Source organism: Manis javanica, chromosome 14 (genome assembly GCF_040802235.1).
Source record: "Manis javanica isolate MJ-LG chromosome 14, MJ_LKY, whole genome shotgun sequence".
Taxonomy (NCBI): Eukaryota; Metazoa; Chordata; class Mammalia; order Pholidota; family Manidae; genus Manis; species Manis javanica.
This window is the reverse complement of record NC_133169.1, coordinates 2,364,622-2,391,117: the sequence shown is the minus strand read 5'-3', so window position 1 is coordinate 2,391,117 and position 26,496 is coordinate 2,364,622. Positions and strand designations below refer to the sequence as shown.

Sequence of the window (26,496 nt, the reverse complement as noted above, 5' to 3'; positions counted from 1 at the left end):
GGTGAGGATGTGGAGAAATCAGACCCTTTGCGCCCTGTGGGTGGGAATGCAAAACGGTGCAGGCACTGTGGGAAACAGTTCGGCGGCTCCTCAGAAAATTCAAAATAAAAATACCATGTGGTCCAGCAATTCCGCTCCTTGGTCTGTACCCAACAGAATTGAGAGCAGGGTCTTGAAGAGGTGTGTGCACGCCCGTGTCCCTAACAGCATTGTTCACACTAGCCAAAATGTGGAGGCAACCCAAGTGCTGGTCCACAGGTGACTGGACGAGCAGACGTGGTACATCCTTGCACTGGGCCGTCGGTCAGCAGGAAGGGCATCCTTACACCTGCTGTGATGCGCACGAAGCTTGCGGACACTGTGCTCAGGGGAGTCAGCCAGCTGCAGAGGGGCCGATACTGCATGATTCCACTCACATGAGGCGCCCGAGCAAATCCAGATACGGAAAGTAGAATGGGGGTCACCGGGGGTGCGGAAGGGGAGCAGGGGGGAACCGTTTCATGGGTGCTGAGTTTCGGTTTTATGGGATGGGAAGAGCTCTGCAGATGGATGGTGGTGGGCTTGCACAGCAATATAAATATACTTAATACCACAGAGGGTACACTTAAAAATGGTTAAGATTGTACATTTTATGTGTATTTTACCACAATAAGAAATAGTGGGATGGAGCGCACGGGATTTGGAAGCATATGCTATCAAGTTGCCCTGAGCATTAAGACTGTCTTGCCTGGGTTCTAATGTGCTCAGTTCTGCTTTTGTGAGGAGAGGGCAGGAGAGAGCGAGGCTGGGATTGGGGGTGGGGGGTGGGGGGTGCCCTGCCTGCCCACAGACTCACCCCTGCAGGGCCCAGTGAGGCAGGAGGCTTTCCTCTCGCTGTTACCCTTTGGCCGGCTGTCACCTCCTTTTCTGAGTCCAGCATTTTCCACTGCTTTCAGAGATAAAGTAGGCAACGGCTTGTAAAACCAAGACGCTTATGTGCGCACAAAGGGAAAATCTGAGACAGCAGCAGGCCGGTGAGCGTCTGCAGGCCTCTTGCGCCTCGCAGGGAGGGGAACCTCGCTCTCGTGGCCCCTAGGCTGTTGTCTGCAGCTTCCACTCATACACAACCTCCCTGTTGGAGGACACCCTGCCCCCCAACACCTCCTTCATGCGCTGACAGCTCACCCCAGTGGGAGGCAGGAAGCCACTCAGATCCATCTCAAAGCGCCCCCTCCACCAGGCAGGAAGGGGGCTGAGCAGGTGGCCTGGCCCGGGGACACCCAGGGTGGCATCACCTGGGAAGCTCACCCACAGTGGGCGTCACGCCACTGCCCACCCTGGCCTGCTGAGGCAGTGGGGAGGGCGGTGGGGAGGGCTGGATGTCACTCTGTTCTGCATGCATCTCCTCCCACCTCTGGGCAGGCGAAAACGATTCTGGCTGCCCTCAGACCTTGGTCCCCAGCCCCATTTTCTCGATGCCTCCCCTCTCTCCTTCCTCTCCCCTGTCCTTGACCACCCGCCGCCTTCTGTGAGCACCAGTGAACGTGAACAAGGAACAGCTGCTGCTGAGTTGAACCCTTTCTCAGGGCTGCCCCTGCATCATGCGCCACCGTGGGGTGCGCCCTAGGGCCCTCACGACAGCCACTGCAGATCCCTGTTCACCCAGTTCACGTATGGAGGTGCTGAGAGGTTAGGTAGCATGTCCAAGCTCACCCAGCTGGAATACGGCAGAGCCGGGATTCGAACCTCGGTGCTCTGCCTTCGGAATCCAGACGCGTCCCTGGGCTGCTGTAGTTTTCGCCAATTCTCCGCTCCCCTCCGTCTCTCACCCCTCTTCCACAGCCTCCTGTTTCCCTTCCTTTTCCTAAGGCAGTAGGTCTGATGATAACGGTGCCAGCAGGGAACGGGGAAGCGGACCGACAGGAAGAAGGCAGTCAGTTTCAAGCTCTGATCATGGCATTAATGGAGATTTATTTCCTGCCTGCCTTTCCCAGAACCGCTGTGTTCCAGCGAGAAGGAACCTCTCTGACGATCTTTGTCCAAACCTTCCAGAAGGTACAAAAGAAAATTGGATCATAGTCATTAAGTGATGTGCCCAAGGCCATAGCAGTTGGTGGCAGGGCCCAGACCCCTGGCCGCCTAATTCCAAGACTTCCTGTCCTAGGCGCCGTCTCCACAGGTTCCCTTGCCCAGAATCGCGGACTCACCCAGGTAGCGTTCCTGGGCACTCGCCCCGCCAGGCCTGGAATCAGCAGCCCTCACCAGACGCCGGGAGCACCCGCGCTGCTCTTGCTGTGGCTGGATCTGCGCTTCTGCAGGAGCGGCCCCGGGAACCCTGCCCCTTCCTCCGGAGGCCCAGCTGCTGCACAAGGGGAGCGCAGCCTGGAGCCCTCCTAGGGTGGGTCTGGGCTGACCACCCCCGGACTTATTGGGGAAGTCGAATAAGTGGGGACATAACTGGGTCAGGAGGGACGTGTGGGGGGTGGAAGGGGTGGGGAGGCGTGTCTGAGAAATCATCGTGCCTTCTGGACCCATTTGCTTCCTGGGCACCACAGTCACGTCGGAATCCTGGGGGTCAGTTCCCCAAAGCACCTGCCGGCAGCTCGGGGGTGGTTTCACCCTTTCTGAAAGGGCTGATGTTCTCCTTCCCCATGGGAACGGCCAGGCCCTCGGGGGGTTCGGATGCTGTGTTCGGTTGAACTGAGGGTCTGGAGTTCAGTAGGTACAGCAGCTCCCCTATACCGTGTGAGTGGGGCCTCGGGAGAAGGCACACAGCCCCTGGGCTCACTGCAGTTTGTTCATCTGTGACGTTGGAGTAACGTCCTCCCCTGCGGACATCTCAGGCCTGCTGTGAGGGTCAGATTACGAGGAAGAGCTGTCCAAGCCGCGGGGGCCTTGTCGGGCATTGTCCTAGTTTTATTTTGCACTGTGGCTTTGCACCCACCACCCACGTCCCAGGACTGTTACGAGCATCAGCTAAGATCATGAGTCATGCGCTCCTCAGAGGGCAAGAGCTTTGCTTTGCATTTTTTACCCCCTTTAAGGCCAGGTACAGAGAAATATTTATTAAATTTATTAAAGCAGCTGGTGTTGAGTGTGAAGGTCTCATCAAAACCCAAGTGTGAGGGGCAGGACAGCGATCCCACCAGATCACATACTCACTGGATTCCGGAGCTGGAAGTGGGGCTAGAGACGTATTCCAGGGTCTCGCCGTAGAGCAAAGAAATCTGGAGTCCAGAGAGCTCAAATGGCTCGCCCTGGGGGGCTGGAACTCAGTCCTTATCCCCGGTCCCCGGGCTTGGTTCTTGCGTCCTTGGACGGGGACCCTCCATTCAGCAGCGGGTAGACCCTGAGAAGAGCAGGACTGGTGGCCCAGTGGTCACCCGGAAGACTCCAGTGAGCCCTCGTGTCGCAGGGGGATTCGCGAGGTCCAGGGTGAGAACAAGTCACCGACAATGACATAGTGGTCAGCACGTCAGGCTTTGGGGTGAGAGTCCTGGGTTTGCCCCCAGGCTGGCGACGTGCTGGCTGTGTGGTCACTCTGAGCCTGTTTCCTCATCTGTAAAGGGGACCTCGTGGGTTGCTGCCTTGTGGATTTTTGAGCGGAATAGTTGCAGTAAAGGACTGTGTGTGTGGGACCCCAGCTCGGCCCGGGTAGGTGTTCACTGAATGGTGGGGTGGGTGGCTGTCACCCCCATCTACTCCAGGGCGGAGAGCTTGCTCCCACTTTATCTTTACCACCAGCCTGGTGTTTGGCGCGCAGGAACTCAACAAATACTTGTTGATGAGCAACACTAAGTAATCCTCACTGCTGCCCCTCCTGCCCCCCAGTGCCCGCCCAGCCCAGCTGCTGGGGTGACCCTGCTGATACACCAGACTTGACCTCCATCTCACCTGGTGCCAAGTGCCCTTCAAGCCCGGGCTCAACTGTCCCTCTCCCGTGCCCCTCCGTGGACCTCAGCGCCTCTGGTCCCACGTCCTCCTGGCCCTCCCCTCACCTCCTCCACCTTCCTGCAGTTCCAGGGACACACCGGGCCCAGCACTGCTGTCCCTCGGCCTGTGCCCAGGCTCCCCCTTCGCCTGCTCACTCTCTCCCTCTGGTCTCCGCTTTCAGCTTACTTCTCAGCAAGGACGTCACTGCACATTTTGTGTACAGAGATATCCCCTCCACCCCCACCCTGCCACCCTGGCACTCCTACACACCTGTTCTCCTTAGCCCTTGTCACCACCGTGCTACGTATTTATTCACTGACCTTGTTTATTTCCTGTCTCCATCTCTAAAATGAGATCCAATCTGGAATTTTTTTTCTTTTTTTGGTCTGTTTTGTTCACAGTTGCTTACAAAGCTCCTAGAACTGTCCCTGGCCTATAATGGACACTCAAGAAATATTTTTTGAATAAATAAATTAATGAATATCATTAATGGTGGGCTTTTGTTTTGTTTTTACCTGGCAAGAACTGTGGAATAAAGCAGAAAGTAGTCAGGCAGTGTTCCCGACGGTCTGGAATCTACCTGTTCAAAACACTATTGAGTGACAGCTCTGCTGGGGAAGACTTTGGACCTGATGACCTGGAAGTTGCCTCCGACTTCCCGGCTGCTGCATTTGTAGCAGGGTCACGGGAGCCCCGGGCGCCCCCCACTCCTCCGTCCATTCCCTCGCCCCTGGTCACTGCTTGGGCCTGCCTGGCAGGTCTGCTCAAAAGCAATAGTTTTCCACTAAATCCTAAGCAATGAGGTTCTGCATCGTTTTGGCCCTGAAGCCTGGGACATCCTTTAAGGGATCTCACTCCGCGGAGTACGGCAGGGAGTGGGAAGGAGGGACCTACGGGGAAGTAGCTGGAGCTCAGAGGTGTGCAGCCAAGAGGGAAATGAACACGGCCCGCTGACAAGCAGGGCTTCCTGGGTGGGGCTGAGAGGTGGACAAGCGGCGGGGGGCAGGGGGGTGGGAGAAGAGCCAGGGCTGCTGCCCGGACAGGAGTCTCAGCAGGGACCAAGCTGGTTAGAAGGCTGAGATCTGGGGCTGTTCCTAAATGACCTCCTGCGTTTCCCGAGAGCTGTGTTTGCATGAGGGCACTGTGATCACTGTGGTCCACTGCCACCATCAGAAGTATCTGGGAAGAACTGTGGAGAAAGCCTTCTTGGTCTCAAATACCATGGCTCTGTCCTTTGGAAAACAGGCCAGGAGGGGTACGACGTGCACCATGTCACATGTGAGATACGCCTGGACTTTAGGAAGCTTTGAAGGCACGACGGTAGGCCCAGAAGTCAGGGACATTGACAGCGAGGGGAAACTAGCAATTCTACTGCCAAGACTTAATTCCTAGGAAATAATCCCAAGTATGGACACAGATATATGCACAGAAAAGTCTACAGCAGCCCTGTTCATAATGTGCTAAAATGTGAAGCCATCTAACAGTCCAACAATAAACAATGGTAGAATAAAATATGACACTCTGTAGGCACTAAAATTGATGTAGAGAAATATTCCATGAAAGCCGTGATTTATCACTAAGTACCAAACTAAATGCATATATTCAAACCCCAAAGGATAGTCACCCACATACTAATGAGTCTCGGGGGGCAAAATTTTTTGCAATAATTTTTGTTTCCTCTTTGTTCTTTCCTATGTTGTCCACGTTTTCCACAATAAGTGTGCTTTGACTTTGTGATCATCAAACTATAAAAGATATCATTTTTCAAGGTGCGTGTTTTTCAGGTTCTAAAAGCAGAAAATAAATTCCATCCAATTTTAAACAGCATGCAGGGGAATTACTGACTCCCAGGTCATCTTTTGCTTATTTCTCATGTTTTTCAGTATTCAAGAGCAGGGGAAACTTTCTTGGTCATAAATTACTATTTTAAGGGGCAACATTAAATAAATAAGGACATACAATTGTAAATGTTGGTATTTGATTCAGAAGCAGTACTGATCGCTTTGAATATCAAAGAGATATTTTATCCTAGAATTTAGAGTTAAAATGAGACAAAGGACTGATGGAGGTAGCCTGGCAGGGCAGGAAGAGCTCTGGGCTGTCAGTCCTGGGTTACAGACCCAGAATCAAGGGGCATCTGACCCCAAGCATGTCCCGTCTCCCACCTGCAGCACCTTCTGGCTCAGCCACCAGCTTTATGGTTCTACCACATCCGCTCCAAGGGTCAGCAAAATAAAGGGACAGGAGCAAAAAGGTTCTTTTAGCTCTTAACCAGCAGATTCCACGATGCAGAAGGGGGACAGAAAGTGCTGGAAAAGCCTCCTCCCTAGTTTTAGCCAGGGCTGTCCTGGCCAAGTAGTCTCCTGAGCACCTGGCCCTTTCTCCCTGGTGCCTCGTACAGAGCCTGCTGCACACGGGTGATGGAGCCAGCAGCCCGGCCCCCGCTGCCGTCCGTCCTCACGCTCTCCTCCAAGGACCACCTTGCTATCCGGCCGCCTGTTCCCGTTTCTGTCACTCCACCCCTCAGCCACTCTGGTGTTCATATCCCGATCCAGATCAGCTGCTAAATCACCTTGAAGATGCTTTGGCATCTTTCTACCGAGTCCACATCTTCCCAGCCTTCCGTTCTGGAATGCTCAGGCCCCTCAAAAATCGGAGAAGCAGGGACACTCTGAGGAGGCCAGGTGGAGAGGGCCTCAAGGGGGGTGGGAGACGAACGCAAGGGATTGACGGAAGGCCCTGCAGGCGTATGTGGCCGTGCGCTTCCCGTGGAGCTGCCTCAGGCATGCATCTGTTCGTTTCCCACAGGGGGACCCCTTCCTACAAAGCCACTGCTTACTCACTCTATCTGGGCCTTTACACACAGTATCTCTAGTTCCCCCTACAACTCCTCAAGGTGTGTAATCTTTGGTCTATAAAGGAGAAGGCGGTCTCAGGGAGCTCTAGTCACATGTCCAAGGTCTCATAGCTAGGCAGCCGTAGAGCCAGAATTTCAATTTAGGTCTGTTTGCCTCACAAATCTACGCTTCTCCCACTCGGGAAGGGCCATTCCAAAAGCCAAACGCACTGGGCAGCTCTGAGGCCATCATCTCAGCTAATGTCCGGGAAAGCAATGGATCAACGGCCAGCCTCCAGTGCGGTCAGCTTAATGACCAGATGAGGTCAGACTGGATTGTCCGTCATGGCCCAATACATCACCGAGTGATTGAACCACAAAAACAATGACCTCAATCCACTGGTTCTCAACCACAAGCAGGTTTTGCACCCTCGGAGTCTGGCAGCGTCTAAGAAGTTTTGGGCTGTCGGGACTTGGCAGCTCTGTGGGCATCTAGAGGGTAGTGGTCAGGGATGCTGCTGCACATCATGTACGGCACAGGAGAGCCCCTGCGGCCAAGAACCACCTCAAATATCACAGCACAGAGATCAAGAAGCCTTGCACCAAGCCCTCAGTCACAAGGGATTTGGCACAATTGGAGACTGACCAAATAAAGGCAAGTGATTTTATTCTTGGAAAATTTTCACTAGGGTTAAACAGTACAGGAGTTAGCTGCACCCAAGGGTGCCCACATCTGCTTAGGCTAGTCATGGGCACTGCATAGTTTTTCTGGTTTGTCTTATTCAAGAGTGGCCCATGGAATTTACTAGCCTTTCTTTGAGTGGACATCAGGAGTGGAAAATTTAACCTCTAAGAGGAAAATAAACTGAAAATGAAAAGTATGTATAATAAATGGAAGCTCGTGTACAAATATTAGGAGAGTGTATTCTCTTCTGCACCCCACCCAGCCACAGATACGTACATAACCTGCCCTCACATGACCGTAGGAGGAAAGCTTGGACCCGGGTCCAGGAGGAGGGAATTCAAATGCCAACTCTACCAATAAGTAACCTTGATCGAATCGCCTGCCCTTGTAAAGCTTAACTTCTCTGCTAGTAAAAGGAGGCTACATCCGGACATCCCAGAGGGTGGTGGATTTTTCGTGAAGCAATTTACATGAAGCACTTGGCAGAAGGACAAAGTGTGATCCAGCCATTCCCACAATGATGGTCACACGCAGAGGGTTCGCCTGAGTGGGGCACCTGGATTCTCTTTATTAAATTTTCCAAAATGATCACTGCTTCTTAGTTTCTCCTGGGTGATAGTCCATTTTTCTTAAGCTGCCCTGGAGAAATACTCTATCGTGAAATGGAAACATTGAATTCAACTGATTTGACTCACGTCCCAAAGGAGATGATTGCTTTGAGCAGGACAGCAACCCCAGCGCGCTGGGAAGGCCTAAGGACCAGGCAGACCACCTTACGGTGCAGCCTCCCAGTTCCTGAGCACCCGAATCTGGACACCACCCAGGGCTCTGTCTTCCTACAATACTCCCCGCTGCTCTGCCCCGGCTCTTACTGCTGTTTAATTCTCGTCTGCGTTTGTCTTTCCTTAACTAACAGGGTGCTGGATTCTTACTTTCAAAATCAACACAATTTCAAGGGTTATTTTTAAAAGTTTAAAACAGAATATGCCATCCTCTCACTGCAACCCGAGCTCCCGGTATGAATCAGGCGGCCTGCGCCCACCCGTGAACTATTGATCAGCTCCTCTCTGATGACCTCAAGGCCCTCGTGGTGATGCAGACACACATGGTTTCTCATAATTGCACCCCCCACCCCCCTCTTGCCTGTAAAGGTTTGTTCTGTGCAGAATTATTTGGGGGACGAATGAATGTGTTGTGATGTTCCGTGAGTTCCTGAGAAGAGAAACCCGTATGACTAAACTCTCCATGAACAGAGCAAATCAGAGAATAACAAAAGCTTTTATCTTTCTGTGCAGCTGAATCACATTTAGTTTTCCATTTCACTTTAGTGAGAGGGTGACCACCCCTGAAATGCTCCCCAAACAAATGCGCCATGTTGTTTCAAGCCCAGCACCTGCGCTGCCTGCTCACTGAAGCCGGCCAGCCACCCGGGCTGCGCAGCTGCCTGAGGAGGCGGCCGCAGGGATCTCCCTGGTGCCGTGGGGCCGGAGCAGAGGGGGCAGGCTCTCCGCACAGGGCCTCCTCTCGGGCTCACAGATGCAAGACCAGGCGAAAGAAGTAGTGGGGGTGGATTTGGACCCAAGCATCTGACTTCAGATCCCATCGCTCTCCACCAGGGTTGGCACAGTCCAGTGTTTATTTTGTAAATAAAGTTTTACGGGAACACCCCCACGCTCAGCAGTTCACCTGTGGTCTCTGACTGATCTGTGCTGCGACAGCAGAGTTTTGTAGCTGCGCAAGAGACCCTATGGCCTGGGAAGTCTACAGGGTTTCTAGATGGTCCTTTGGATGTTTGCTGACCGTTGGTTAAGCACTGGGTCTCATTTGGGAGCATCTAGTGGGAAATACTTTAGGAAAATAGAAAACACAAGGAAGTAAATGTCAGGATCCTTGCCTGAAGAATATTTCTGCTGGAAATACAGTGTAATTCATGAGAAGTCAATTAATAATACAGGAGTTGGAGGATGACAGGAGTCTGCAATCAACCCCAGTGCCCGGCGGTGGTCCTACCAGCAAGTAGGCACCAAACCCTCACGCTCTGCGCCCCAAGCCTAGCACCTCCCGTGCATGAGAGAGCTCGTTCTCACAGAGCCCCTTTGAGGTACATACCATTTTCTACATTAAACAGATGGAGAGCCCCAGACCTGAGGAGCCTTTTTCTGCCCCTAAGACACACAGCTAAAAAGTACTGAGGAAGAACTGGGAGCCTGTAGATGCAGCTGTGGAACCCAGGCCCCTCCCCAGCCGTTGAGGGGGGCTGACGGCGAGCACCCCGGGAGCGCAGAGAAGGGAGGGGGTACTGTGGGCTGAGGGGGCCGCTGAGGCTTCAAAGCACAGGTGGGGCTGAGTGGTGCCAAACGGACAGAGAAGCACAGAGAGACAGTCCTCTCCACGCTACACATTAATCACGACCAGCTAAGCCTGGGGTGGGGACTCGCCAAAGGACAGGTCTCTCCTGGGACTAAGCCCTCCCCAGACCCGCTCAGAACATCCACAGGTGCTCACAGGCGGCCCCCAGTCAGTTGCACCCAACCCCTGACCACCATGCTTCTGTAGGTGGGACCTGAGCAACCGCAAATAGTGCTCGCTGCTGGTGGCCCCTGTGCCCCTGGGGAGGGTCTGAGGCAGGTCCGGGGTCAGGAGCCTCCCAGTCACTCAGACAGATGCAAATCTCAGTGTCCCCCACCACAGCCCCTCCTCTGAGGTGCCTCTTCCTGAAGCCATTAATGTGGGGTGCAGCTCAGTGGGGACCCCGGGATGGGCAGGCATCAGCGACTCCAGGTCCCAACCTGGGCTGCACCCTTTCCCAGCGACAAGTCCTGAGCAGATGTCTTGGTGGCTCAGAGACTGGGTTTTCTCACCCATGACATGGAGCGCTGAGGTGACGTCACAAGGCCGTCACAGGATCACGTGAGCTGGGGCCGTCTGCGGCAATACCAGTGTGCCTAGGCTCCTGAAAAACATCCTCGGAGACGGGAGCTAAAGAGAAGCAGGAAGCTGGCAGTGGGGAAGGACCCCGGGCTGATGAAGACCTCCACTGCGGGGAGTGGCTCCTTCCCCTCGGACCAGCTGAGCACAGGGGCCCCTTGCCACATGTGTGGACCTCACAACATGCCTCCCCCCAGAGGAGGGGTTTGCTGGCTGCTTCTGCTCAGCACCCTCTCTCCTCGCGCCTCCCACACCCACGCTCCTGAGACGGGGCCCTCCTGGGGTGCTGGTTGCTGACAGAGAGAGGAAAGGAATCATAGAAATCCTCTTCGCACCTCGCTCCATCCTCTCCCCGACTCAGAATTTCTTCTCTCCCTCTCTGCTTAATGTCCGTTTCTCTCTCTCTCTCTCTCTCTCTCTCTCACACACACACACACACACACACACACAAAACCTTCCTGCAACGGCAGAGAAAATCAAAGGCTTCTTAGTCCCAGTTTATACATCTGTTTTGTAAACAAGCATGTCTCACTGGAATGAAATTTTATTTTTACCTAGAAGACACTCACGTAGCCTCTCCTTGTGAGTCAGGGATGGGCCTGACCTTAGCCCAGTTTCTCAGATGCTCAGCGACTGCAGAAAGCTACAGAGACAGGGTCAGTTTCCAGTGACTCTTGCTGACAACATGTTTGAAGCACTTCCTGACTTAGAACTGAACTGGAACCACCCTGTCTCCCACTGGGGCCCCGGCAGCTGTGACCTGGGAACACGGCTCGGTGCGATCTTTGCTCAGCAGCCAAGGGCACCTTGAGGAAGGCTGGGGACCGCCTCGGCCTCTGCTCCTGGCAGGACCCTTCTGCCTGTTCAGACACTCATCTGGGAGCCACGATGTCAGAGCTGGAGCAGGAGAACGTCTAACGTGCAGACCAAGGCCCGCTGCGTGCGCTACCGCTCAGATTCATTTCGAGATCGCAGAATATGCTGGCGATGTTTTTCTAAAGGGCAACCCCCGGCGCTCCCGAGATGGAGCACCTCCCTTCTGACATATTTATTCCATCTTCCGGAGGCAGGGAGGGGACAGAGCTGGCTCAGCAGCCCCACGGGCTACGCCTGTACCAGTCACCTCAGCAGCGGCTTGGCAGCCACCCAGGCTGGGACGCATGTCTGTGCTCCCAGCCGGAAGGGACCTTCCCTTAATGACGCCCAACGGCAAAGACCCTGTGCATTCACTGCAGGCCATGTGCCTTTTCCCTTTCTTCCCTGAGCCGCATCACGGGCTATGGCCATCGGTGATCAAAAAAAAAAAAGTAAATTGAGCCATCATCAGAGAAACAACTTTGCCACATAGTCTGAGGAGAAGTTGAGAAGCAAGTCTTGTGTTTAGGTAAGATATTAACATGTTGACTCAAATCATTATTTCTGCAATGAGCTTGTTACATGGTGCTAGGAAAGTTTCACAATCTGTCTGTACCTCTGAGTTTCCATTTTTAAAAGGGCGTTTCAGTTTGGGCTCTTCCGGAAGCCAGCCCAGAGACAAAGATTCGAGTCCAGGTAGTTTATTTGGGACTTTATGGCAGGAAGCATCTTTAGGGGTTATGGGTTGAATTGTGTCCTGTAAAAAGGTGTTCAAGTCCTGAGCCCCAGTCCCTGTGAATGTGACCTTATGTGGAAATAGGATGTTTGCAAGTGATCAGGTTAAGGTAAGATTATTAGGGTGGGCCCTTCTCCAACAGGACTGTGTCCTTACATAAATAAGAGGTTCGGACAGACAGACGTGCCCGCAGGGAGAGGGCCGTGTGAGGGTGAGGGTGGGGATCAGGCTGGTACCTCTACCATCCAAGGAGGGCTGAAAGTGCCAGCCACCCGCCAGCAGCTGGGGGAGGCCCACAACAGATATCCTCAGAAGGAACCAGCCCTGTGGCACCTTGATTTTGGACTTCCAGACCCCAGAACTGGGAGGGAGTAACGGTCTGTTCTTAGGCCACCCAGTTTGTGGAGCGTGGTTTCAGCTGCCCTAGGAAGTGGACAGAGTAAATATGTGGGGACACGTGGAGGGAAAGAGACGAAAATTAACAAAAGGAGCCTGATGAGCTAGTTACACTGTGAACAACTGGAGCTGCACTGCTGGCAAATTCCAGGCGATTGTGTGGGGCTGGTACCGCAGGACAGCCACACGTGCGGGACAAGGCTGGGTGGCACGGGGCAGCCCCCAGGGGCTGTCACTGGCCCTGATCCCCCTGGGTTTCCGGCCTGCAGCTGCACAGGGCGGAGCAGCCCCAGGGCCAGAGGAAGGTCCTGGGCAGCAGGTGCAGGCGACAGTCCCTGCAAGGCAGGCCCCGCACTGAGGGGGAGGCCGAAGGGGGCTGAGTGGGCACTGAGACCGCTGCTGCGGTGCGTGCTGTGGGGCTGTGAGCAGGACATGAGGAGACTCACGGGAACACGGCTTAGAGGCCTTCCTGGGAGCAGAGAATCTGTCCCTGGGTACCTGTGCTCATGCTGCTGTGCACCCCTGGCCAGTGTCCCCTTTCCGGGGCGTCTTCCTCTCCTCCTCTTTGCATTAAATCCCATCCATGCAAATCCTGAATCTGCTAGACACACCCCCTGATCCTCCGTCCCACCTGGCTAGGTCCCCCTCTTTGAGCCCTGACATACTGAGACCTTCTTTCTCAAACTGCCTTCTACAGGCCATTTAATAGGGGCTTCCTTAAAAAACAAATGCCAAATGGGGTCTAATAAAATCGTACGGCATTGCACATTGTATTCCCCTCTCTTCCTTCTGGAGGTGTGTAATGCACATTTGCAGATAAAAGGTTCTGAAGAATCCTTCAGGGATACACAAACAAAATCTTTCTTTAAGCTGGTTTAAACTAGTGTTTTCAAAATGTATGTTCCCTCTTTCAGAGGTACCGTGTTCCCATCTTGTGGACAGTTTGGAAAACTGTGCCTTCCTTATAAACCTTAGCAAACAGGTCCTCTGGGGGTCGGCTCCTGCAAGCAGTGGGCCCTGTGGAGGCCAGTGGGACCAGGCCTGGGTGGGGAGGGGGCTCCGTGTCAGGTGCCCAGGGCTTGAGTGGCAGGCACCTCCTGAGGGTGGGGAGTGAGGCTCCAGGGATGGGTGGGGTTGCTACCCAGATCCCTTGCTGCGTTTCCTGGTGTCCCAGGGTGGGAAATCCTGTTCCCCTATCCCATCTGCTCTTTCCCAACTGCCTTCTCCACAGGCGGACAAACCTAGCTCCTTCCTCAAAGCTGACGACAGATGAAGGGCCCTTATCCTCAACCCGGAAGCACTGCGGCTCAGGGTGGGGGTCAGGCCGCCTGGGGTCAAAGCCCAGCTCTAGTCAGGCTAACCACAGCCCCTGGGCCTCAGTTCCCCACCTGAAAAATGGGGACACCAATAAAGTGCCACAGGATTTGTGGACCTAATGCATGTCAACAAAATAGCAAACAAGCTGCTCTCGGCGTGTGTAAGCTGTTAATGTGGCTGTAACACTCACCCACAGGCAGACGTACCTGCCAGCCCCTAACACAGGGTCTCCAAGCACAGCACCTGGACTTGCCTGGCACGGCCCCTGCACGCGTAGCGCTGGCTCGGGCTGTGGCTGAGTTACGGCATGGCCACGTTCTGAGTTTTATTTCCACGTCTGGTGTATTTCTGAGGATGGGGTTTTCTGATAGGACACGCTCTCCTCGCTGCTAGGACCTCCCTCAGTTTCTCTCTCTGCTACCTTCTCTCTCCACCTGGCCTCACCTCGCAAATGCCTGTCACTGTTAGTCACTATTAGTGGGGTCACCAGGGCCTTGGGTCAGTGGGCTGCTGGCCTGTGACCACCGTGGTCCTGGACAATCTCAGGAGAAGTTAGAGATGCCTTGATTTATCTGCACAAAGAGGCATACGTCTGTTCCCTCCTGGTCAGGAATGGGATGCCAGGCAGGGGGTGCTATCCAGGTAGAAAGGCATTCCAGAAAGCCCTTAGAAGGAAATCCTTCCAAGTCCCAGGATGGACCCTGCCCACCTTAGGGGGTCATCCACAGTGAACAGCTGACAGGAGAAGCTGGACGTGTCTCTTTAAGAAAATTAAACATGTTTAATGTGTGTCCATTTCATGAAACCAATAAAAGAAAATTCACACTCATGAACACTGCTTCATTAGAAGATGAATTCTTGCGTTGCTGAACAGTTCAACAACCCTCTCCTAAGCTCAGGGAGGTGGCCCATCCACCACCATCAGGTGGAGCTAACAAGCCAGCCACAGCGTGCTCCTGTCGCCATTCCACGAGAGGCCCCTTCACACACACACCTGGGTCTCGGGGCAGCCTGGCGGCCAGGAGCACAGATGGCCGGAGGAAGCGTTGACGTCTTGGGCTCAAGAGCTGCTCTGCCATGTGCTATGGGACGTCTGGCTAGTTTATTGATTTCTTGGACTATCAAGTCTTCCAGTAAAACCTGGGAACTTGAAGGTATCTGTCCTTTTTAGGGCAAATGCTCCAAGCTTCTGGCATGGTAGGCCGGCCCCACGTTGATCATAGGGAATCTTCCCAGAGAAGCTTCATCTACTATTCATGTCACTGGAAGTGTAATTCACTGGCAGGCCCCCTAATGGTGCTACCGCAAGCCACTTCTGAGTACAAGGTAGCTACGGCAAGGGGGGTGAACTTTGCACAGTTCAAGTTAATTTCTCAGAGGAATAAATGTAAAATAAGAGTCACATTATTTTAAATACTGCACACAAATTGAGACCTTATTAATTTTTTGCATTGTGTAATTCCAAATTCATGTCATTCAAAATCCCGTGAAGTGGGACTTGTATATTCCCTCTGAAAAAATTTGTTTAAACCTTTGAATAGCAGGAGTGGAGATGCGGGGGAAGAGCGGCAGCGACTCAGGGTCAGACCTGGGGGAAGAAGGCCGAGGGCAGAGGGACCCTGCAGGGGGAGCGCCCAGGACCCCACAGTGGGACAGCCCCTGCCGGGGTGGCTGCCGCCCTGAATTTGAGAGGACTGAGCAATCTGGAGATTAGATTCCTTTTTTCTTTTATTGAAATCGCTCCAGGCTTGAATGCTGTTAGGCAATATTCAATGCCAGTGTTAAGATGCCTACCCAGCCGAGCCCCATCTCAGCCCCTGGCGCAGAGGACCAGCCTGTGCTCTCCAAAATGACCAGCAGGAATTTTCTAAGGAAGCCACTGTCTGAAACCAAATCTGGAATTAGATCAGCCTCTGTCAGAGACTCAGTGTTTAGAACGATAGCAAGAAACTGACGGATTGTTTTTTGCCAAACCAGCAAAATCAAGAAATTGCCGTGAAGATCAGAAAATGCTTCCTAAATTCTTCCCTCCCACGCTCTCCCCACTGGCCCCTTTAGACTGCAAGTATTTGTGATTATAACTTTATTCACAGTCCGTCTTGGTTTCTAAGTAGCATCCTCTCCAAGATGAGACTTCAGAGCTTTGGAAATTAGAGGCACCCATCCCCTCACCCTGAAAAGCAGAGCATTCCTGATGAGGTGCTCTGTTGAAATGGAAGCCATCTGCTTTGTAGCACCCCCCTTCATGGGGCTGCACACGGGAACATTTAACAACGCAGCATCCGCCCTGAGCTGGTGAGCGGGATCACATTTTTAAAGGGGATTTCACAGGCCAGGTCTAGCAGGGAGACGGATGGGTATGCTGCAGCGGACGCAATTATTTGAATTTACGAGCTGTTCTTCTGAAGCCTCTATACTTAATAGAAAGAAAGAGAATAATCGTCTTTGCCAGCCTTCTGTAACTCAGTCTTTGTTGTTCCCACCAAAATCCAAAGAAAACGGACTGGATTTATTTTGCCCAGAATGCATTTGTGTATTTCAGATAGGTCGGGGCCCTGAGGCCTTGACAGTTAAGTGAGAGAAAAGACAAAAATTTCTCTCTAATCTGAGAAAATCAAAGGGGGAGTGTCTGAAGCTCTCTGGCCTAACTCAAAACAGTCCTGGGTGGTAGCCCCTCATACACGCACACCTCCTTTGCTACGGAACTCAGCACAGAAATGAACACAGGTTCACAAAGTGATGAACATCAGACCAGCCCATAAAGAGGCAAACCTGTAGGTGAACGGAGACTTTCTCGTAAAGCCCAAGAGCAGGACTTATAGGACCCAGGGAGCTTTCTATTACCTGTGGGCTCTCGGCCACTCAGCGTCCATCTCCGCACACCAGCCTGGTCGCTGTGGCCAACCCACAGGATTGTTTATTTCACTTGGGGTGCATGAGAGGTGCTTGGCTAGTACAACTGACCCTTGAAAAACATGGATTTGAACTGCACGGGTGTCCACTTCTACACAAATTTTTTCCCCATAAATACACTGGAAAAGTTTTTGGAGATTTGTGACAATTTGAAATAACAGTTTCTTTTCTCTGGCTTACTTTATTGTAAGAATACAGTATGCAATACATATAACATACAAAAGATGGGTTAATTGATGATCTATGTTATTAGAAAGGTAATCAAGAGAAGGCTGTTAGTAGTTCAGTTTTGCGGGAGTCAAAACTTACATGTGGAAGTTCCCCTGCACTGCGGGTGGGCACCCCTAACCTCATGAAGGGCCAACTGTATTTACTCACTGATAAATGAGTTGCCCAACAGTTTGAATAGTCAGATATTAAAAATAACCATCAGTCTGAAAACACCGACTCTCAGTGGTGCAGTTAGGTCATCACCCTATTGGACTGCTTGCCAATCTATTCTGAGGGCAGAAAGACAAGCAGCATCAGATGCATTTGGACTATTTCAGTCAAAACGCATAGGGTGGCCACTGTGAGCAGGCCTGGTGAGAATGTGGGGAGCTGGTAACATTTCCTGCTGGCGGGTAAGCGCTCCTGAAACTCCCTGTGTGCTGGGCCTCCATCGTGACAAGGGCTCACGATCAGGAGCTATTCGTGTCAGGTTTTGAACCCTGAATTCTGAGAACAAGAATTTTCCACTTTCTTTTGTCACCTTAACCTGGTAATAATGGCAACAGTGAGTCTAGGAGATCCCCACACCTCTGGGCTTGATCATAAGGGGGTGGACTGAGTTCCATGGTTAGAGTCATATGCTAAGTAAGGGGCCTGGGAGGCACAGCGGAGCTCAGAAGGAAAGACAGCAGGCCTGCCTGGAGGTGGGGGCTCTGAGGGGAGTGTTCTCTGTACCTACGAAGAAGCCACTCCCAGCCCCCGGGATCCCAGACAGCCCAGTTTGGATAGAAGTTTTCTTGTCTCAGTGCATCTCAGCCCCGCTGTTCACCTACCCGGACTGCCAGCTTGGAATTTAAGCAGCATTTGCCCTTCCTACAGCAGAGCCACCCTGCCACCACCAGCCTCTTCTTAAATGCACACACCACACACACAGAGCTACTCGTGAGCACACACACAGCACAGCTGCAGATGCAGGACGTGCCCAGCAGTGAACAAGTGAGCACATGCATGCACTAGGCACACCAGTGCATGCACACGAGCACACACCCACAAGGACACAGACACCCACACACCCACACACCCACCACAGCACACAAGCAAACACACACCAACATACACGTCTGCCAGTGCCTGCACTGCCTAGAGGCCACAGCCCTAAAGCACAGGCCATTCCATTGAGGGCTTCACCTGGCTCGGCTTCCTGCCCTGGAGCAGGTTGCTCTGGGCAGTCAGCCTCCTGCGGCAGCCTCCACACCCACCCTGTTTTTACCCCTGTAACACCTCTTCTTTCCAGTTCTCCGCCATCCCCTCCAGCCCACGTGACAAAGGGCAGCCCTGACTCAGGCTGCTCATGCACACAGTGTCTTAGAGCCGACGCATCATTGCATGGTGGTAACTAGAGAAGCACAGAACACACAGCTGCCTTCCCAGTCTCTCCTGCAGGAGAGACAAGAGGGGTTTGTTTACTGCTGGATGGTGGCGTCGGCCATCCTTCCCAGCTTTCCTCCCCAACCTCAGGTGCGGCACCCCACCAACGTCCGGCAGCCACCCCAGGAGCCTTCTCCTGGCCCAGTCCTCCTCCCAGGCAGCTTTGGAGGAGCCACACTAAGTCACAGACGTGGACAATTTGGTTCACGAATGCTTCCTGTACTTTGCTCAGCATCAGATTTCTTATCTTTGTTTGCTTTGCTCCAGGCCCAGCCCAAGGCTGGCACTCCCCGAGCTCAGCCCCCGCAGAAGCAGGGGGCTCAAGGCTAATAATCAGTTGAGAAGTATATATTTGAGACATAAATAATTGAGAACTGATTATAGACATCTGTCATTCAAAGGCAATTTTCTCACTCCTGGAGGATTTCGTAAAGTCAGCATCTGTGTGTAGCAGTGTACTATTCTTCAGAAAACCTCATACTTACAGAGCCCTACACACTGAATGAAGAAACTTTCTTATCAAATAGATCACTACAGGTTAATTATTTAGGTTCAAAGTCTCTCAAATATGATTTGATTTCATTTCAATTTACACATTTGATAACCACCTCTGTGTAAGGCATTGGTGGGGTACCTGCCCTCCCAGCAATGGGCTAACTTGAAAACTGAGGCCCCTCCTTCCCAAGAAAGCTCCCAAATAGACATATTTATTAAGAGCAAAACAGAAAAAATGGGTCTTCCCAGATTTGTGGGAAATGTGAGTTCATATTATATTATTAACTATAATAATATGCCAGAGTAAAACATAATTCTCTATTAACAAGGAAATATTTCACACTCAGCAGAAAAATGTATATTAAATAAAGATGTTCAACTTCAAAATAATTATTTCTTACTTGAAAAATTGAGAGGAAAATAGTATTAAATGTTTCCTAAGGGGAATATCTTCAAAAGTGCATCAGAATTCAGTCATCGGGTACAACCTGGTAAGCAAGGACCTGGTAGGGAGGCTGCAAAGAACATTCTAGAGTGCGTTCCCGAGTGAGAGAATCGCAGAATCTGTGTTCAGGGACTGATGCATTATGAGGCGAGTGATCAAATCTCTGAGCCTTATTCTCTTCATTTATAAAAAGAGAACTCTACTTTTTCTGCTGCTTGTCATAAAATAGTAACAAGAATCAAGTAAGCAAATGTATGGAAACTACTTAGTAAATATAAAGGGGTAACAGCGTTGAGAGATCGGTGGTCTGGACTGGGCGGGGCTCCTGCGACCTTGGTCTAATGTTTTCTACTTATTTTTCCCCCCTTGAGCCTGGAAATTAGTTGCTGAGCCCAAATCGTAACAGGCAAGCAAAGTGGACAGCAGAAGCTACTAACACTCCCTCCACTGAAATCTGCTCTCTGTTTAACTCAACTCTCCCCAGCTGAGCCCTTATCTGGCCCCCAGTAAATCTGCAGCCGAAGCGCCAGTGTAAGGGACTAGCCAGAAAACGCTGAACTTTGTCCTTGGATTTTCACCACTGAGCTCCCACTAGAGAGTTAAAAATATTGTGATAAAGTCGAAATCCGATAAAGAAAAGTATTTGGAGTTGCAGGGAACAGTGAAGTTTAGGCTCCTGACACTGTGAGCCAACGCCAGTGGGGTGGGGGGATGAGGTAGCTTAAATGTTAGTCATGACTTTGTAATGTCACGACCACACGCAGTTCATTTTGCAGCTGAAAGGAACCTCCTTTCCCATCTCACAGTTGGAGAAACTGAGCCCAGAGAGAGATTTCTGCCCAAGTTTCACGTTGCAATTTAGTGACAAAGTGGAAAAGAAAGCAGGTTAGCACCAGGGTTCCTAGTTTACTGCAGTAGGAAAATGATATTCTTTCTATTTTGCAGGTTGGGAAACTGAGGTACACGTGATAATGGTACTGCCCTTTGAGCACTTTTTGGGTGTAGGTGCCTCTGAATAGTACTCCATGACACCATGCACGAGGCAGACACCCTTATGCCAGCTCAGACAGCAAGACAAGGCTCTGGAGGTGAGCAACTCCCGGGCGGAGAAAGTCCAGACAGAAACCGGGATCCGGACCCCGATCTTTCTGACTCCACGGCACCCTCCCCCACCCCACCACACTGCCTGCTCCAGAGAAGACTGGAAACACTTGCAGAGGGTCAGAGAGTTAGGAAAACACTCTCTCCTGGTCGGAATTGCTTTCAACAGAGTCTAAAGTATGCTGTGAGACATTCTTTTCATTTACACTAGGCTTTTAATTGTCAGTCATGGAGAAATCAGCTCAAGAAGGTAATTCAAAAGAAAAAAATTAAAGCTGCATATGTAAAGGTTTTCCTGCAGGACTAGCTTTAATAACAAAAATTAGAAACAGCCCCAAAGCCCAGCAATAAAGAAATAATGAAGAAAATATGATACATAAACTATGGGGGTTTACATAGCAATTAAAGGCAAACATGAAGGCTCAGCATGAAAAAAATGCTTATGATAGATTATTAAGAAAAAAAAAGCATATGAAACTATTTTACAGTGACGACTCTCTAAGGATACATATGTACTTATAAAAAATAACAGAATGGGACATAAAAAAGTGAAAATGAAAAGCTATAGCTATGGGATGAGGTTGGTAAGATTATAAGTTTTAAACAGCTTATAACTTCCTCTAATAATTTTATATTTTTGTTAAAATACCTCAACTGAAAAGAGGAAAAAGGTGAGAACTACTTGGAACATTTACTTAGTAACCCAGGCCAAATTGGACTACGAAGGTCAGGACACCCGCTTCTTTTTCTCTTTCCATATTTTGAGGCAATCGGATACTTGATTTCTGCTACACTGCACAGACTCTTGTTTCTCCCTGTGGTGGCTTTCATTAGTTTGCTAGTTGACTAGTTAATGCTCTCCAACAGAGAGAGCCTTATTTCTGTTTTCCCTAGTGTTAAAGCTAAGTCAGAAAGATGAACATCTTTCTTTGTTTACTTTTGAGGTTTATATGAGTTGACTCATATAAAATTACTATTTTTCTGGTCCAAAATAAACAGATATCAGAAATGTCATATGGTCCAATCAGAAAATTTTAATAGCAGCAGGATTTTATCTTAAACCATCCTTGCAACTCATTTTGAATCATTCTGTTCAAACTGCCCTGCCCCTTCCACCAGTTTAATTTGGTTTTTCATTTTAAAGTACTTTGTTTCATGATAAGTTCTCTAGAACAGAGGTCCAAATAATGCCACTCCAGTAACCACCTCTCCCCCAAATAACCATTAAAGGTAATTTTAATCACATAGAAATGTCTAGATTTCCTTCATTTACTCACTTTTTAATTCATTCCACAAATATTCACTGCTCCAGGCTCTGTGCTAAATGCTGGGATGCACCTCTGAGTAAGACTGAGATGAGTTTTCCCTCAGCGAACATATCCTGGTGTTTCAGGCTGGGAGGAAGGGCTACATACAGGCAGTGACTCAACTGATCAGTCTGTTTCAACTAACAGGCCAGTGACTGGTTTGACTATTTTTTAACCAAATTGAATGTCTGCTCAAATTGATTAAATCCAGCACTGCTTTAGTGTTAATAAAAACTAACCTTGGCCCAAGCCAAGAAGTTTATTTGGAATGATCCCTGCTTTATATTTAGTCAGTTAGCTGACCCAGAGGTGAACAATTTAGGAGAGAGGATTTCTGAAGTGTGTGTGTGGACGACACTAACGCAGGCAGGTCCCTAATGGCTCCTGAGCCCTTCCAAGCAAAACACAAGGCTTGATGCCTGGGGACTCTTGAAAGTCAAAGTGTATATCCAGTAAAAAATAAGTCTAGTTTTTTTAAAGACAAAGGCAAAAATAAAAAGAATTTAAAAATAAGTACAGCGGTGGTTATTCACCTAAGCAAGGGCTTCCCAGGACCACTTCCAGGGGATGTTCCGAGGCAGCCCATGTGGCCCCTAGGCCAGCGAGTCTGAGAAATGCCGGGGTAGGGAAATGAAGTAGCTCATCCCGAAGAGAAGAGCCAGGTGCCTGGGGGTCCGAATAAACCATGGGTGGGAATGCCATCGCTGAATAACTCATCCTACCAGCACTCAATAGGCCCCCTCCAGTCCAGCTCAAGCAGTTTAAGCAAAGAACTGGCGTCCAAGACGTTTGCCTTTATACCGCGCCAGTGTGAGGCCAGCCCGACTGCGGGGCCGCAAGATGCGGGCGGCCGCCTGACCGAGGACCCCCACGTGGACTGCGCCTCTAGTTTCCTCCCCCTATTCATATTACATACGTATGTTCAGGCATGTGCTCACTTGGGGGAGTATCTCCTACAGAATAAGCAGAAAAGACAGCCTTAGGAAACAGTGGTTATTCATGAACAGTAATGCTCATTATATGACCGCCAAACTTCGACCCCTGGGCTGGATGGGGCCAGCTGCCGGGTGGGCGGCCGCCATGGGCCTGCGCTGCCGTGGCGTGCTCAGAGGCAGAGGAAGGGCAAGCCGCCCTTCAGAGGGCGGAGAAATGCCGGGCGCTGTTTTCCAACACAACTGAGAGCAGATTGAGAATCCCAACCACCTGTTTCCATTTCTTGCTCCTGGATATTGAGAAATTGAGAAGACGGGCCAGGAGGTAGTGACAGCGACAGGTAACAGCTCCCATGTATCGGCTGTCTGCTATGCATCGGGCGTGTCATTCACTTCTCATCTCCACAAGGGAGGTTATCCTTAGATACCAAAACTAAAGCCCAGAGAGTTTCAGCGACTTGCCTGCGGGCGCACAGCTAGGAAATAGCGCCTCTGGGATTCCTCCTGTGACCGGCCTGACTCTCTGCACCACAACCATCCGCCTCCCTAGCAGCAGAGCCGCAAGCTAGCCTGGGAGCCTGCATTCGCTAAGGCTCTTTGCACCACCTCGCCGGGGAAAAGACAGCGGCTGCCCTGACCCAGGGGCGCCTCCTTGGCCACTGTGTGCAGGCAGCTGGAGGCACTGAGCAGCTGAGGGCTCTGCGGGCAGAGTGTGCCCATGCCAGCAGGCACGCCGTCCGCGTCCCCTGGAGCCTCAGACCCTGGTGACACTCTCGGTGGACACTTGCCCGGGGACACCTCCTCGTGTACACAGACTGGGTCATGCTTGCTCCGTTCCTAATGATCTGGGCCTTTCCACGGAACTGCAAATGGAAGTCTTAGTGAAAAAGGAGACGTTTTAAAGGGCGTGGGGGATGGGTAACTCAACTGAGCAAAACAGAGACGAGACGCCACTCCGGCCCGTCAGCAGCCGTTCCTCCAGGGGAAGTGGCGAAGGGTGTCAGGCAGCGCGGGTGCCACTTACAGCCCTCATGCTGAAGGCCCAGGTGTCCCCGGGCCTGACCTCCCCGGGCTGGGACCCAGGAACACGTCTGTCTCGGAGTCTTATCCAAGAGTGTCTGAAATTTCAGTCCCCACCTCAGCAAGGCGGGTGACACTGAACTGAAGGCTGCTGCACGCGGCGGGTCTGGTCCTTCCACCTGGTCTGCGGCGGGGACTGGCCCCTCGGTCCCCTCGGCCCCCTCGGGCCCAGGCCCAGCGCGATGGCCGCACCCGAAGCCCGGGGCTGCCCTGAAGGGCCCCACGCCCTCCGACGGGCTGTGCTGGGCCTGCCGCTCCCGCCCTGGGGCTCCGCAGCGCCGCTGGTGGCTGCGGGGCGAGGACCTTGAGGCCACCCTCCCGGTGTCCGCAGCCCCCGACGCGGCCCGCCCGTGTCCTGTCCGCCACCCCCGAGGAGCCTGCCTGATCCCCTCGTTGTGCTCCCACCCTCCGGGCCAGGAACATGCAGGCACTGAAGGAAGCCAGGGCCCAGCGTGCTCTCTGGGGGGCTGCCTGTCACCCACGGGGGCCACTTAACCAGTCACATCCTCTCAGGTCCCGAACGTTCGACTGCATTTCCGGTCCGGGTCCCAGGACCCTCGGATGCAGAGCCCCGTGGTGAGGTCACCCAGCCTGGGATGGGGGTGCCACGGGGCCGCCCTTGGCCTTGGGGTGCCGGAGCGCAGGGGCGGCCGGCAGAGCTCAGTCCAGACACGCACCCCACAGAAGGCTACGCTTCCCTCCTTGGTGAGCCCCACTTTGCCCCCGGCCCGTCAAGGTGCTTCAGGTCAGCCAGGGCCACAGCTGTGCCCCCATCTGACCGACGAGAGAAGTGTCCTTTGTGGGCGAAGGAAGAAGGAAAGAGGCCAAGTGACGGAGCCGGCAAGCGGGTAAGAAGACACGCAGAGCCTAGAAAAATGTGCCGGCACGAAGCACTTCCTGGCTGACATTTTCTGGCGCCCTCCAGCTTCTGTTTAATACCCCCACCCCTTCTCCCCACACGGCCTGCCTCAGTTGCTCATCTGTCCCCCTCCTCCGTGGACTTTCTCTCTTCCGTGAGCACTAGAAAAATCTGCCCTTCAGGCCAGTGTGTTTCCAGCAGCTGGCCCTGACCTGATGCCCAACTTGGTTGCAGTGACGCAGGTGCCAGCGTCGAGCTGGACCCCCTCTGCTCAGCGCCCGTCGGTGTGGGAGGACAGGACTGGCAGGAGACCCCCAGCTCCTCACCAGCCCTCCGCCGTCTGCCCCCAGAACACGCACATGCACAAAGAGTCTCCAAACTGCCGTCCGTCCATCGGCCTTACCTGTGACAGGGAGCTGGGCCTGCAGGATGGCCGCCATGACGAGCGCCTTCCACTTCATCTTGTCCCTTCCCGCAGGATGGTGCCCGGAGGCGGCGGCTGTGGCAGCCACGGCTGGGACAGAGAGGACAAGGGCAGTCTCTGCTGGCTGGGCCTGCTGGCTCCTCAGGAAGTGGGGGACGACGGGGCCTGTGTGAAGGCAGACACCTGCCACAGGGCCGAGACACGCTCCCCCTTTCCGTTCATGGGCAGGAAGCTCTGGAGGTTTGAGGGTTGGGGTGTGTGTGTGTGTGTGTGTGTGTCTGAATTTTGCTTTTTCTCTCATTTAACCATTGTTTATTTTCCTCTTTTTTTTCTAATATTTATCTAATTCCTATTTTAATTGGCAAAGTCAGTCCCAAGGCAAATAAATACGAGTTTCTGATGCAGGTAAGGACATTTCCCATTTTCCTAGAGGCATGAATATTTGAGTATTTTATAGAGGTTGAGCTCTGAGTTCACAATCAAGCTTAATGTACAGCCAGAGCTCTCTGCTTCTAGTACCATCTCTGCTGTGCACTTGCTGTGAGGCCTGAGTAGACTTCAGTGTTCTAATCTAGGGTACAAATTGCTGGGGTAGATCTGAGGTTGCAGATCTAAACTTGGCCTAAATGAGGGCCATTGAATTGTTTGAAATACCAAAGCTCACCTAGTATTTCAAACACTTTTGTTCATTGTCAACACTTAGACACTGGAGTAATTCACAATAACAAAAAAAAATCCATATTGAGAAATAAGCATAATAAAAGTGTAAGATCTATATGAAACAGACTTTAAAACATTCCGGGCGAATACAGAAAGGCCTTGGGCAAATGGAAAGGCATGTCTTGGTCTTTGATAAAAAGTTCCCTCTAATGACCAAAATTCTCCCTGAGCTAACAATCCATCCCACTAAAAACACCAACATATAAAAATAACTCCTACAGCTCAACAATAAGAAAACATAACCCAATTTTAAAAATGGCCAAAAATCTGAACAGACATTTCTCCAAAGAAGTACAAACGGCCACTGGGCACAATGAGAAGGCACTCAACTTCGTCAGTAGTTAGGGAGATGCAAGTCAAAACAAAATGTTGCTTCGCACCCACTACAAGGGCTAAAATAAAAAAAGATAGACAAGCATCAGTGACGATGTGAAGAAATTGGAACACTTGGACGTTGCTGGTGGGAATGTAAACTGACGAAGCCATTGTAGAAACAGTTTGGCAGTTCCTCAAGGAGTTAAACGGTTATCATATGTCTCAGCAATGGTACGTCTAGGCACATGCCTAAGAATTGAAATCACATGTCTGCACAAAACTGTGCTTTCATAGTCATTGCATCATTAGTCCTAACAGCCCCAAACTAGAACCAAGCCCAGGAAGGAATGGATCAACGAATGTGGTATATCCCCCAAATGGAGTATGAATGAATGAATGAAATGAAGTATTATTACAATGTTACAACATGGATGAACCTTGAAAACATTATGCTAAGTGAAAAGTGAAAGGAGTGAAACATTTTGTAATTCCATTGCTATGAAATGCCCAGAGTAGGTAAGCCCAGAGAGACAGGAAGTAGATTAGCGGTTGCCAGGAGATGGGGAGACAGGGAAATTGGGACTATCTCACTAAGAGGCATG

General features: G+C 51.6%; 1 protein-coding gene across 1 annotated transcript in view; it reads right to left on the bottom strand.

Annotated features, from left to right (window-relative positions):
* CD247 (CD247 molecule) overlaps positions 1-25,040 on the bottom strand; it is a 69,043-nt gene extending 44,003 nt beyond the window's left edge. The window contains exon 1 of the mRNA XM_073221619.1: positions 24,839-25,040. Coding sequence (XP_073077720.1) covers positions 24,839-24,896 — 58 coding nt within the window. The 5' untranslated portion in view covers positions 24,897-25,040. The remainder of the gene's footprint in view (positions 1-24,838) is intronic.
* Between the last annotated feature and the right edge of the window lie 1,456 nt (positions 25,041-26,496).